The sequence below is a fragment of the Oryctolagus cuniculus genome, chromosome 1 (genome assembly GCF_964237555.1).
Source record: "Oryctolagus cuniculus chromosome 1, mOryCun1.1, whole genome shotgun sequence".
Lineage (NCBI taxonomy): Eukaryota > Metazoa > Chordata > Mammalia > Lagomorpha > Leporidae > Oryctolagus > Oryctolagus cuniculus.
In genome coordinates, this window is record NC_091432.1 from 148409409 (window position 1) to 148424149 (window position 14741).

General features: G+C 44.7%; 1 protein-coding gene across 3 annotated transcripts in view; it reads right to left on the reverse strand.

Moving 5' to 3' along the window:
* LOC100355171 (uncharacterized) overlaps window positions 1–14741 on the reverse strand; it is a 191559-nt gene that overhangs the window by 60889 nt on the left and 115929 nt on the right. Inside the window, exon 4 of one of the 3 annotated variants that reach the window (XM_070050420.1) lies at window positions 857–1090. The exons of the other annotated variants lie outside the window; for them this stretch is intronic. Coding sequence (XP_069906521.1) covers window positions 1065–1090 — 26 coding nt within the window. The 3' untranslated portion in view covers window positions 857–1064. Of the gene's footprint in view, window positions 1–856; window positions 1091–14741 lie in introns of those variants that run through there. 3 annotated transcript variants of the gene reach the window in all.

The following is a 14741-nucleotide window of genomic DNA, read 5'->3' on the forward strand; positions in this document are numbered from 1 at the left end:
GGTAATTATCAGTTTCAACTTATTTGGACCAAGCTTTTAATTATTCAACAGTGATAATTCAGTATCTAAATTGTACCTGTTTTCTATTCCTGTTTTTGTTTTCTTCTTTTCATTGCTTCATTGCTCAATATCAAATTTAGTAAGGAAGAGGCAAAGCAATGAAGGTCAAAAAACACACAAACTGTTGTACTGTAGCTGTTTTAGCTTCTCTCCAATAAGGCTGGAGGGAAACTTGAAACCAATGACCAAAGGAAAATCTCTGGAGTTTGAAAACCTGTGCAATTATTCTTCTCCCAGTGTAAGAAGGAACTGAGGCAATGGGGGTGTTGTTTTGATATCTCAACATTAGCAATTTAACCATGAAATCCAATTCACAAATACCATGACTGAATTTTTATAAGACTTTCCAGCTAACATGGTTTATATAAATAAATACACTGTGAATATCCACAGAATTGTAGCCGGATGTCTAAAAAATCATGGTCTACAATCTGCAAGAGTGCGTGCATTTGAATTCCTACAGGTTAACTATTTCTCAAGGGGTGGCTGAAGAATGAATTAGTTTAAAGTACTGTTTTAAATTTCTAATTAAATAAATAAATGTTAATGCAAAGAGACAGTGAAGTCTTCTCTCAGCAAGTTTGAACACTGCCAAGTTGGTTTTCTTGACATTTCTCTCTGTTCCCTCTCATTTCCTTCTTAACCACCCTATCACTGACCCAGATCTCCACTACCAGACCTTGTACATGGCAGAGAACAGGGAAACACATGGAGAACTTAGGAAGGGTGAGGAGGAATGAAAAGAGCCAACAGAAACTTTTACTGGGGCCAGGATTTGGAGATTATGCTGCAAGCTAAACACAAAGCAGCCAAATTATTTATTTTGCAGTTAGTGGAATTTTCTTCTTCAATGTCAAGAGTCAGGAGCCAAACTTTAGAAAGTCATAGTTTTCCCAAGACTTAAAAGAAAGATAGCCTTGATCATGCACATATTCTTGGAATGCTTGGAGCTTAGAACTGATGTCCTTCCACTGATGGAACTTCAAGCCAAAATGCAATCAAGCTTAGGAGCCAAGGGCTTCAGTTGCAACTGCAAATGATGTAAACACAGATTTCCAGGTCACATCTTCCATCTGCCAGTGATTCTCTACTGCCCAGCCCCCTCCCACAACTCTGAGATTCAAATGACATGTTCTTTGAGTTACTGTAATCTAAGGGACCTACCTTATTTTCTATGTCTTTAAATATGTAAGATGTTAAATGCCAGATGCCAGGTAGAGAAACACAACTTTCCCTTTAGGGAGCTACAACAGGTTTTTTAAGCAGAATATAAAAGAAGCTAGATTTATTTTAGAAAGATAGTTATGAAGATGCCAATGTCTCTCAAAATAATGTATAAATTTAATGTAATCACCAAAAAATCTCCACAGATTAGTTTTTTTAAAAACTTGATAATGAGGTATTAAGTTCTATTTTAAAAAGAAAACGGGGGGTGGGGAGGGCACCGAGAATTAGGAAATCTCTGCAAAAAAAAAAAAAAAAATCAACAGAGTTGGGAGCAAAATAGGACTAGGCCCACCAAAATAGTAAAACCTGTTAGCAAGCTACTAGATTCAAAATAACAAAGCAGTTTCCCTAAAATTTGTAGCCAGATTGATGACAGAATAGACAGCCTGGAAACAGATCCAAAGTATATGTAAATAATTTACTGGATGATGGAGTTGGCACATCATTACTAGAGAAATGTTGCATTAAATTATAAATAATATTGAGAAAGCTGGTCAGTCATTTGAGGAAAAATGAAATTCAAAGAATTCAATGCCTATATATTTCCAAAGATTAAAACTTGATCATAAATCTTGAACCCATGAAAATATTCTTCTTCTTTTTTTTTTTTTTTTTTTTTTTTTGGACATGCAGAGTGGACAGAGAGAGAGAGAGACAGAGGGAAAGGTCTTCCTTTGCCGTTGGTTCACCCTCCAATGGCCGCCGCGGCCGGCGCACTGCGGTCGAAGCCAGGAGCCAGGTGCTTCTCCTGGTCTCCCATGGGGTGCAGAGCCCAAGCACTTGGGCCATCCTCCACTGCCTTCCCGGGCCACAGCAGAGAGCTGGCCTGGAAGAGGGGCAGCCGGGACAGAATCCGGCCCCCTGACTGGGACTAGAACCCGGTGTGCTGGCACCACAGGCAGAGGATTAGCCTACTGAGCCGCGGCGCCGGCCGAACTCATGAAAATATTAAAATAAATTTTATATGATCAAGAATTATATTTTTGGTTGGTGCCGTGGCTCACTTGGCTAATCCTCCGCCTGCAGTGCTGGCACTCCGGGTTCTAGTCCCGGTTGAGGCTCCGGTTCTGTCCCGGATGCTCCTCTTCCAGTCTAGCTCTGTGCTGTGGCCCGGGAAGGCAGTGGGGGATGGCCCAAGTGCTTGGGCTCTGCACCTGCATGGGAGACCAGGAGAAGCACCTGGCTCCTGGCTTCAGATCAGCGCAGCGTGCCGGCCGTAGCCAGCCATGTAGGGGGTGAACCATCGGAAGGAAGACCTTTCTTTCTGTCTCTCTCTCTCTGTCACTGTCTAACTTTGCCTGTCAAAAAAAAAAAAAAAAAAGAATTATATTTTATTTTAAGTACATTTTTCTATGGAAATGATATAAAAGGATATAGATGTAGAGAAATCTAGAAATAAGTTTAGCATCATTCATAAATGCAAAATGATTAGAATGGCTATCAAAAGGAAATTGCTTAAATAAATTATGGTACATCAATGTAACAGAATAATATAAGGCTGTGAAAATGTATGTATTTAGTCATTTAGATAAACACACAATATATTAAATAAAAAGGGTACTGAGCAGATTTATATTATAATCTAATGTTTGCAAGAATAAAAATATAGCAAGTTGTATATATCTGTATAATCATAGAAGAAAGATACAGAAGAATGCACACTGGGCTTTCACTGAGCGATAGGATTTTGGTCATTTAAAATAAGAAAGCATTAATTTTGTAATGGAGACAAAAAAACAAAAAAAAACAATATTTTGGAAAAAAATTTAGATGGAGTGGGCATTTGATGCACTGATTAAGTTGTCACATGCCCGTTTTCAGAGTGCCTGGTTTGAGTTCTAGCTCCTGGGGCTCTCTCTCTCTCTCTCTTTTTTTTTTTTTTTTTTTTTTTTGACAGGCAGAGTGGACAGTGAGAGAGAGAGACAGAGAGAAAGGTCTTCCTTTTGCCGTTGGTTCACCCTCCAATGGCCGCCGCGGCCGGCGCGCTGCGGAAGGCGCACCGCGCTGATCCGATGGCAGGAGCCAGGAGCCAGGTGCTTTTCCTGGTCTCCCATGGGGTGCAGGGCCCAAGCACCTGGGCCATCCTCCACTGCACTCCCTGGCCACAGCAGAGGGCTGGCCTGGAAGAGGGGCAACCGGGACAGAATCCGGTGCCCCGACCGGGACTAGAACCCGGTGTGCCGGCGCCGCTAGGCGGAGGATTAGCCTAGTGAGCCGCGGCGCCGGCTCTTTTTTTTTTTTTTTTAAGATTTTATTTGAAAGGCAGAGTTACAGAGAGAGAAGGAGAGAGGGAGAAAGGGAGGTGGAAAGGGGGGGAGGGGAAGGGAGAGGGAGGAGAGTGGAGAGAGGGAGAACAAGAGGGGGGAAAAGGAGGAGAAGGTGAGAGATGGAAAGGGAAGGGGAGGAGGAAGAAGAAGGGAGAGGGATCTTCTATCCACTGGTTCACACCCCAAATAGCGCAACAGCCAGAACTGGGCCTATCTGAAGCCAGGAGCCAGAAGCTTCTTCACTATCGAGTGTCCCAAGTTGACATAGGGGTCCAAGGACTTGGGCCATCTTCTGCTGCTTTCCCAGGAGCATTAGCAGGGAGATGGATCAGAAGCAGAGTAGCATGGGTTCCAACTGGAGCCCATATGGGATGCTGTCATCTCTGGCAGTGGCTTTACCTGCTACACCACAACACTAGCTCCTTCCTTGCTCCTAATCAAGCTTCCTGCTAATGTGTACCCTGGCAGGTACTTGGGTCCCTAATATCCACATAAGAGACCCAAACCCAGACAGCAGCATTACCCTATACCACAACACCAACCTTCAGTCAAGCTTTTCTTCTAGAATGTAAACCCTCTAAGAGAGGCCATGTCAATCTAGCAGCTATAATAGAGCCCAACAAAGAGCAGGCTTCAAATATTCATGGAATGATACACTGTGGAATAAATGAAGAATTTAAAATATCCATTTAAAATGGATAACACTAGATTTGTCATCAGAAGACCCAAATACCATATAATCTTAGCTAAGTCAACCTCAATCCCATTATCTCTAAAATGTGGCCCCAAATGCCTATGCTGTGTTCTAATGAGACTTCAGTTACTTATTCATTTATTCATTCATCAATAAATATTTCCCAGGAAACAGTATAACCAGGCAGTTGGTTAAAGATCATGCAAGTTGGAATCCTTAAAACCCACAATGTAACCCTATCTCTTTAACTGTTAGCTTGATACACCCACCTTCCCAGGATGCACCTGTCTCATCTGGGACCAGATCTCATGCTAAGACCTCATCCCATTTGTATATCCCATTAAGATACTACAACCTACCTCATAAGAGGCTGAGAATGGAGAAAAGGTCTCTTTTCACCATAGACCACGCTTAAAGTTACCCCTCTCGGCCAGCGCCACGGCTCACTAGGCTAATCCTCCGCCTGCAGCACCAGCACACTAGGTTCTAGTCCCAGTTGGGGCGCTGGATTCTGTCCAGTTGCCCCTCTTCCAGGCCAGCTCTCTGCTGTGGCCAGGGAGTGCAGTGGAGGATGGCCCAAGTCCTTGGGCCCTGCACCTGCATGGGAGACCAGGAGAAGCACCTGGCTCCTGCCTTCGGATCAGCGCGGTGCGCCAGCTGCAGCGGCCATTGGGGGGGTGAACCAACGGCAAAGGAAGACCTTTCTCTCTGTCTCTCTCTTTCACTGTCCACTCTGCATGTCAAAAAAAAAAAAAAAAGTTGCCCCTCTCATTTTCTCTCTCAGAGGTACCATTCTCATTTTCTATCTGTCTTTCACAGGCCACCTTATGGACCACTCATGATGGGTATTTTTCCATGTAGGGTCCCAGCCCACACTTGCATGTGAATGTATATTTATTCCCTCACTATTAGATAAATTCTGATCTCATTTGTGCACATTACAAGGCCTTCCCTTTGAATTTTTATCTCTGTGTGAGACAAGAACCTAGATTAGAAACTAATATGTTCATTAATACACATATATACCACATCAGTACCATCTATGTGGTAGGCACTATATTAGTTTCTGGGGAATACAGCTCTGCATAAAGAGTTTAATACAGTGGCTCAGACTGTCAAATTTAGAGGCAGTTACAAATAGTACAGCAATATAAAAAACACCAAACGGGGCGGGCATTGTGGCACAGTGTGTTAAGCCACTGCCTGCAATGCTGACATCCCATATGAGTACCAGTTTGAGTTCTGGTTGCTCCACTAGGTCCAGCTCCCTGTTAATGAACCTGGGAAAGCAGCAGAAGATGGTGCAAGTCTTTGGGCTCCTGCCACCCACAGGGGAGACCTAGATGGAGTTCCATGCTGCTAGATTCATTCTGGTCCAGCCTGGCTATTGCAGCCATTTGGGCAGTGAACTAGGAGAGGGAAGGTCTCTTTCTGTCTGCCTGTCATTTTCTCCCTCGCTCTATAACTCTGCCTTGCAAATAAATAAGTAAATTTTTAGAAGCAAATAAAAATAAAAATGAAAAGACTAAACATAGAGTGCTATGACAGAACATAGTAAGGAAATATCAAATCCATACTCATGGAATCAAGAAGAGTGACTAGTGATAGAAATCAACATGGCAAAAGGCGGCTGTGGTGCTGGGTGGTCAGAGAAGGGGTGTCGCTCCCCCTCTTCGTGGAGGAACGACACTAAACCCTGCCTAGGTTTCTTATCCGAGTCACGGCACCATTATGTCGCTCCCCCTCTTCGTCGAGGAACGACACTAAACCCTGCGTTGTTCTTTTGTCTGCTCGGCCCTCCCCGGGTTTGCTGCTGGTTCTTCCCGGGTTGGCTACCAACCCTTCCACCTCCATGGAGGGGTGGGCCCCCTGCCACTTTCCCCACTTCCGCGGGGGAGCGGCACACCACCGGCCGGCTCTCTTGGGGGCTGCTCAGATGTTCCTCAGGTGTTTCTGGTGCATGTTGTCTCTCTCCTCCTTTATAGTCCTCTTCCACCAATCCCAACTCTGCTACCCACACGCCAAGTACGCTGCTCTCCTCCAATCAGGAGCAGGTCCTACAGTTTATTGGTTGAACTGGAGGCAGCTGTGTAGAAGCTTTTTCCTCCTCTCCCAGCGCCATATTGTGGGAGAGCAGATGCATAGAATAAGTCTTAATTCCAGTAACTTAGTCTAGTCCGAGTTGCTCCCCACAGGGGAACATGGTCCAGACAGAGGGAACAAGATGTGCAAAGGCTCAGAGGCACACAAGGACGAGGAGCTGCATGGCATTCAGTAAAACTAAGAGTAGAAAAGGGGAATAATGGCAAAACTGAAGGCTGGAGCTCCAGAGAGAATCTAGGTCACAATGGGCCTATGTGTGAACATGAACTTTTTTTTAATTAATTATTTTTATTTATTTGAAACACAGAGATATAGAGAAAGAGAGAGAAGAGGCAGACACACACACACACACACACACACACAGAGGTCTTCCATTCATTGGTTCACTCCCAAATGGCCACAATGGCCTGGACTGGGCCAGGTCAAACCCAGGAGCCAGGAGCTTCTTCCGGGTCTTCCATGTGGGTGCAGAACCCAAGCAGTTGGGCTATCTTCCACTGCTTTCCCATGTGGATTAGCAGGGAAGTGGATCAGAGGTGGAATTAGGACTCAAACCAGCACCCATACGGAATGCCAGTATCACAGGGAGTGGCTTTACCCACTACACCACAATGCCAGCCCCAAGAATGGACATTTTAGAGAACATAAGCAGAGCCAAAACCATGGAGGCAGTGGTGAAGGGAGGAAGGCAACACAGGCATGTCTGAGATGAAACTAGAAACAAGGAGGAGCCTGATTAAAGAGGGCTCTGATGTCAGGTTATGGAGCCACAATCTATGCTTGGGGTGACAGGAAGCTTCTAAGAGCTTTCAAATGGGCAATGACCATTAAGACACAGAGGAAAAACTAAGGAGGACAAAATAAGAGAACAAGAGAACTGTTCATGGAATGAAGACCAATGGGTGGCTTGAATTGACAGTGGTGACAGTGATGGATTATAGAGACAAAATCAAGAGCTACTGAGAGAGAGATTCATGGAGACTTGGTGATTCGTTAAGGAAAGGAAGAATGAGAGGTATGAAGCTCAACTCTCCATAAACTTTTTTTTTTTTTTTGACAGGCAGAGTGGACAGTGAGAGAGAGAGACAGAGAGAAAGGTCTTCCTTTGCCATTGGTTCACCCTCCAATGGCCGCCGCAGCCGGCGCGCTGTGGCCGGCACATCGCGCTGATCTGAAGCCAGGAGCCAGGTGCTTCTCCTGGTCTCCCATGGGGTGCAGGGCCCAAGCACTGGGCCATCCTCCACTGCACTCCCTGGCCACAGCAGAGAGCTGGCCTGGAAGAGGGGCAACCAGGACAGAATCCGGCGCCCCGACCGGGACTAGAACCCGGTATGCCGGCGCCGCAAGGCGGAGGATTAGCCTAGTGAGCCACGAGGGGCGTCACAATGTTAAAGGATTCTGCTGATAACTCTTTAATAATAGCAGCCACTTCCTAACTCAGGGAAAAGATAGTAATTAATGGATAGAATTTGTTTCATCTTAAGCTGATTTATAGATTTTTCCTTAATTTTTTTTTTATTTTATTTTGACAGGCAGAGTGGACAGTGAGAGAGAGAGACAGAGAGAAAGGTCTTCCTTTGCCGTTGGTTCACCCTCCAATGGCCGCCCCGGCCGGCGTGCTGCGGCCGGCGCACTGCGCTGATCCGATGGCAGGAGCCAGGAGCCAGGTGCTTTTCCTGTTCTCCCATGGGGTGCAGGGCCCAAGCACCTGGGCCATCCTCCACTGCCTTCCCGGGCCACAGCAGAGAGATGGCCTGGAAGAGGGGCAACCGGGACAGAATCCGGCGCCCCAAGCGGGACTAGAACCCGGTGTGCTGGCGCTGCTAGGCGGAGGATTAGCCTAGTGAGCCGCGGCGCCGGCCCGATTTTTCCTTAATTTTATATTCTGGTTTTGTTCTTTACAACTCGCTGTCTCAAAATAAAATTCTATGCTTAGTGACTATTTGAGATTGGAGTCTTCAGGAAGCAGACAAGACAGAGTTCAGTCTCCAGGACATTGATTAACAAGTGTGCTTGGGAGTGGAAGCAGAACTGGGCAAGGCAGAGGTCCAGGGCAATATGGGCCCAGTGGTGTTCTTAGGCAACCCTGCAGGAAGCTCTGGGGTTTAAACAGCCTATCAGAATCGTCCCACTTCGCACAGAAATGACCAGATTGATACTTACCCCACTCAGCCACTGGGTGTGAGCCACCCAAGAAGGACATTTTTGGGCAAGGCAGTTCTCTGCAGCTGAGGCAACCCTCAATAAGTAAAGGCTGTGCCAGTCGCCACACTCTCAACAGCTACTGGGCCAGTAACTTCTTCAGTGAAGGGGGATCTGAGCAGAGCACTTGCATGCCACAAAATGATTCTATGTCATCTGTTATGTCAATATATCAAGACTGTTGAGAACATACTAACAGCCAAAAAAACATGTCTTCCTGAGCAATCAGAGAGCTGCTTCTCTTCCTATATTCTTTGTTGTTGTTGTTGTTGTTGTTAATATTTACTTATTCATTTGAAAGGTGGAGTTACAGAGGCAGAGGCAGAGAGACCGAGGGGTCTTCCATCTGCTGCTTCACTCTCTAAATGGCTGCAATGGTTGGAACTGGGCCAAACAGAAGGCAAGAGCCCGGAGCTTCTTCCGGGTCTCCCATGTGGGTGCAAGGTCCCAAAGACTTGGGCCATCTTCCACTGCTTTCCCAGGCCATAGCAGAGAGCTGGATTGAAAGTGGAGCAGCTGGGACTTGAACTGGTGCCCATATGGGATGCCAGCACTGTAGGCAGCAACTTTGCCCACTATGCCACAGCACCAGCCCCTCTTCCTATATTCTTTTAACAAGCATTTTCTGAGCATACTCTCATAATATTTTTTAAGTTATTTATTTTCATTTATTTGAAGAAAGGGAGAGAGAGAGAGAGAGAAACTGTTTTCTAAATGCCCACAACAGCCAAGAAGACCTGAAGCTCAGTCTGGATCTCCCATGTGCGTGGCAGGTACCCAAGCACTTGAAACATCATGTGCTGCCTCCCAAGGTGTGCACTAGCAGGAAACTTAATGGGCAGTGAAGGAGCCAGGACTTGAATCAGGCACTCCAATACAGGACGAGAGCATCTCAAGTGCCACCTTACACTGTCACATCAAACACCCAACCCATGAGCCCACTTCTAGTGTTAGGCACTGAACCAATGGTAAACAACACAGAAATGGCCCTCATAGAAATGATAACGTAATGAGGGAATTTTTTTAAAGATTTATTTATTTATTGGAAAGTCAGATTTACAGGGAGCGTTGTGTTCACTCCCACAACAGCCAGGGCTGGGCCAGGGCAAAGCCAGGAGCCAGGAGTTTTATCCGGGTCTCCCACGTGGGTGCAAACATTTGGGCCATCTTCTGCTGCTTTCCCAGGCACATAAGCAGGCAGCTGGATTGGAAGCAGAGCAGCCAGGACTTGAACCAGTGCCCATATGGGATGCTGACATTAAAGGCGCAGGCCTTACCTACTAAGCCATGGTGCCAGCCCCAGGAAATAGTTTTTAAAAGAGAAATGATTTAATCATACAATTAAACCAAGGATTTTAGCGACAAAGGCTGTAAAGAGAGTTGGAGGGGAAGGGGATATCCGAGAGGAATCTCATGGCACACAGCACCCAGGGAAAACCCTTCTAAAAGCTACTGCATTCCTTTGCTTATGGCCCCTTTTACCCTCAGTAGCAGCCTGGCATCTTCTCTCCTCTCTGACCTGTTTCCATCCAGGCTGCTTCTCACTCTGACTCTGATCCTCCCACCTCCTTTACAGAAAGACCCTGTCATTACACCAGCATAAGTGGATAATCCAGGATGATCTCTCATCTCAGAATCCTTATTTACATCTGCCAAGTCCTTTTAGCTAGTGTGGTAACATTTCACAGGTTGTTAAGATTAGGCTGTGGACAGGCTGCAGTGAGGAGGGGCAGCAGTATTAGCCTCACACACTCAATCACCTCATCTTTAAAATGGGTGTAATAACAGGATCACTTCATGGGTCTGCTGAGAAGTCAATGCATATCAAGTGCTATGAGGGCTACCTGGCACAAAGAAAAACTCCCCAACAAATGTTAGCTATTTTTGTCCTGTAGACTCCTTCACTGATCCCCTCCTCTCTGTTCCTAGTGTTTCCACCCTAGGTCAGTCCCTAATTAAGTCAACTTTTCCACAATCATCTCTTTGTCTTCAATTCTGCCTTTATACACATTTCCCTAAACTCCCACACTTCCCATCACCAGAAGAGAACCAAAATAATCACAGTTCATGAATTTGTTCACTGAACAAATATGTATTGGGTGTCTACTATAAACAAAACACCTGCAAGTATTGTCTACGTGGCCAATTCCTTGCCAGCTGGACATGAAGAGCCAGGTATTGAATGTTGTTTATCTGTACACCCCAGCATTTCACAGTCCCTGGATTAGGTGCTCAGTAATGCCTAATGAATGAGTTAATGAGTGATGAATCCAGTTACAACATTCTATACTTCCATGATTCTAGAAGGCTAGGAGTCCCATTAAAAGCTCATCAGACAGACAAAAAGGATTCAGAGGATCTGTAAAGCAGTTGAAGTGTTATAAAAATTTACAACTGCAGCCGGTACAGCCCTGAACGTAGAAGCATACCTGTGGCTCAAAGCCTCTCCAGGCCTCATTAGCCAGAGCTACATGGAGACAACGCTACAGAGAGAGCATCTGGGCCAATGGACAAAGAGGCTGGCTGTAGAGCACAGGCCTCTTTGCAGTTTTTAGACAACAGAACTGAGTGACCCTGTGATTGGGCTACCATTTTGGTTAAGATATATTTTCTCTCTTTCAACATAATCTCATTTTCTCTCTACCACCAAAATAAATAAATAGAATAAAATAAAGGAAAAACGAGATACTGAGAAGGGCCCTTGTCTATGCTCCCCATTCAAGAGTGCCTGCCAAACCAATTAATACCTCCTGAATGTTATCTCTCTGCTATGTTAATGTTATGTTAATAAATGCAATTAAGATAACATTCAGGAGGTGTTAATTGGTTTGGCAGATGTACATGAATAAGAAGCACAGATATTTTGCTTTCCCTATTTATGGAGGCAGGAAGTGACACAAAGTTGGACAAAAGGAAACTTAATTTGCTTCTAGTCTCATTTGATACCTCTTAGGCCTTTTCTGTTAAGTAATATATGGGATTTTTAAAAATGAAAATTTAGATGATATTACAAAGATGAATGATCATCAAATGTAAAAAACACTGGAATTGTCTTTGGCCACAGAATTATCTACATGATGTTTACTCTCTTTAAAATGCTATATATGCCATATATGCTATATATATGCAAACTTTCTCCCTTTTAAACCTGTCTACAGCATATATGCAAATAAGTTTTCATGCTAATCTATGAAACAGATTGTTTCAGAGGACTAACTTCCATCCTATTCTTGTTGTAATTAGTTTTTAATGTATCCCAATGATTTAAGAGTTAATGACTGTTGTATTCTAACTTACCACAAGATTGTGGTTTTTACGCTTTGTGTTAGAAATCACACATACACACACACAAATTAGCATACCTAACCTTGTGGAAGACAGGGATTTTTGAAACGAAGCCTAAATTTGCAGACATGAAGCGAAGACACGCTGCATTGCCTGACCACCCAGGACACTGTGTTCATTTCTGGAACTTGCCATTTGCTGGCACATCAACCCTGTGTTAGGGTTGGTTCTCCTAGCCTTGATTAGGACACACTTCTGAGAAGAGTTCAACTAGGATCTGAGATGTGAGAAGATACCAGCACACAGACTGAGGTTCCCTCTAGTTTGGGCGGACAAATCCTTAGTGTCCACTCTGTAAACCTGGTGGAAAGAACTAAACTGAGACATGATTTCACCTGGATTTCCAACAAATTGGAAATACATCACCTGAATTCTAAGGCACCCCATGCAAAATGCACCAGCTCCTTAATAAATATTATTTTGGGGGTGAGCAGGGAGGTGTGAAAAGTTGAAGAGAAGGAGAAGAAAGTTCATGTTGTGTTTTTTGCTTATTTTAAGGTTGAAGTTGACTACAGTTTTTACTAGTTTGGCTGGTGTCTATCAGAGGCTCAGGTCTTAAAGGTTTGGTCCCCATGGTGGCGCTATTGGGAAGTCATGGGAACTTTTGGAGGTGGGGCCTAGTGGGAGGTACCTAGGTCACTGGGAGTGTCCTTGGAAGGCAGTTCTCTGGAGAGGGTTGTAATGGAAGCCTGAGGCTGAGGCTGAGGCTGAGGCTGGCCATGTGATCCTTCCTCTACACATGCCCTACCATTGTCAGCCACCTCCCTCATCAGAGGCCTAACAGGTGGCGCTTCTGGTCTTTGGACTTGAATCTCCAAAACTGTGAGCTAAATAACCTTTTCATTTATAAAGTTGGTTGCCTCTGATATTTCATTATAGTAGCAAAAATTTGACAATACAAAGTCCAATTTCAGATAAATAAAATGTGTATCTTGAAATAAAGAATATTATATTTCAGCTAGAACAAAGGTAACAGAGCAGGTAGCTAGAACAGAATCACTGCTTTGATTCAAAAGAATTGTTTTGAGCCAGTATCTGTTGCATAATTCCAGAGAATTAATCATATATATGTATATATATATATCTCATATATATGTATATTAATCATATATATGTGTATATATTATATATATATATATAATTAAAGGCTTCGACAGCCTTTAACTATCTATTGTTTGTCTCAATGAAATTTTGTTGGTTCTTACATATAGGACTGAAATAATGGGTCTGTTCCTAACTTTTAGCTTACTGTTATTGGTAACTTCTCATAAGAGCTATTGTTGATCTCCAGCAACAATAAGCTGTTAAATGAAAATTCTTATGAAACACCCTTCTAATCTGTGTGTGGGTGTGTTTGCAAGGTTTTCCTGTGAGACACAATCAATGTGGCTCAAACTGTTGAGATTATATAATTTTCACTGCCCTCCAGGCAAAGGAAGCAGGAGAGCACTCCCAAATGCAGTGACACTGACCCTGTGTTCCAGCCCTATTCAGCTGCTGTCTTTGGCTGGTTTTTCCCTGGCAGTGAGACCTTAACACAGATAACATCAAGAACTCCTTTCCAGACAGTGCTGCTGTACCCTGTAAAGAACACTGCTCACAATGAGTACCATCTCTAAACTGCCACCACAGGGACCGGAGCCATGGCACAGTAGGTTAATCCTCCACCTGTGGTGCCAGCATCCCATACAGGCACTGGTTCTAGTTCTGGCTGCCCTGCTTCCAGGCCAGCTCTCTGCTATGGCCTGGGAAAGTAGTGGAGGATGGCTCAAGTGCTTGGGCCCCTGCACCCACGTGGGAGACTGGGAAGAGGCTGCTGGCTCCTGGCTCCGGATCAGCACAGCTCCAGCCGTTGTGGCCATTTGGGGAGTGAACCAACGGAAGGAAGACATTTCTCTCTGTCTCTCCCTCTCACTGTCTGTAATTCTACCTCTCAAATAAATAAATAAAATCTTTAAAAAAAAATAAATAAACTGCCACCACAGCTCATGAGGCTGCCAGATGATGATGCGTTCAGGCAGTAAAATCTCACGCTTAGAACAGCGCACTCCAGTCCAGAGATCAGCAAGCACTTTCAGTTGTTTTTTAGTCTTTCTTAAAGTAGGATACATTCACTTTAAAATTTTCCTGGATACAATTATTTATTTGTGTCAGAGATAGCAAACAGATTATACTTTTAAAAGTTTGTGGGAAATGGTATTAAAGCACAAGTTTATTTTGATGCAAAAAGTTAGAAATCCAAGCATAGGAAGGCCTCCAAGATGACTGAATAGTGCAACGTCACATTGACTTCAGCTGTTCTGGGACACAAAAAGAACAAAGGAAGGACCACATTTCCAGGGGTCTGGCTGACAGAAGTTTTCAGTGAAAAAAAAAAAATGCCATTGGACAAAGGGAGGGAAGACAGAGCCATCACTACAGCCAGCCACACAACCCAGCCAGCTGCTGGCTATGAGCCACCATCTTACCACGTCAAGGTGGGAACAAACTGCCACGTGCCCTGCCACTCCCAGGAAAGGATTCCACAGTCACCCATTGAGTTTTACTTCAGCCTGGGGAGCGGACTAGGATCTAAGCAAGTGTCAGGCTTGGAGCAGGGAAGCCACAGTGCTTCCTTCCCCTTCCCCACTCCCACAGAACGCCATACTCTAATGAAAAGTCACACAGCATGCCTCTGTTTCCTACCAGCATCACAGTCAGAATCAGGACAATGTGTGGGCAAAGGACAGACCCAACGCAACCTGCAATTGTGGGAGTTTTGGGCCAGTAGCCCTAGAGCTTTGCACACGCAGACCACCTGAAACAGTGGGATGAACCTTAGCTTCTGGGGGCTAACATCAGAA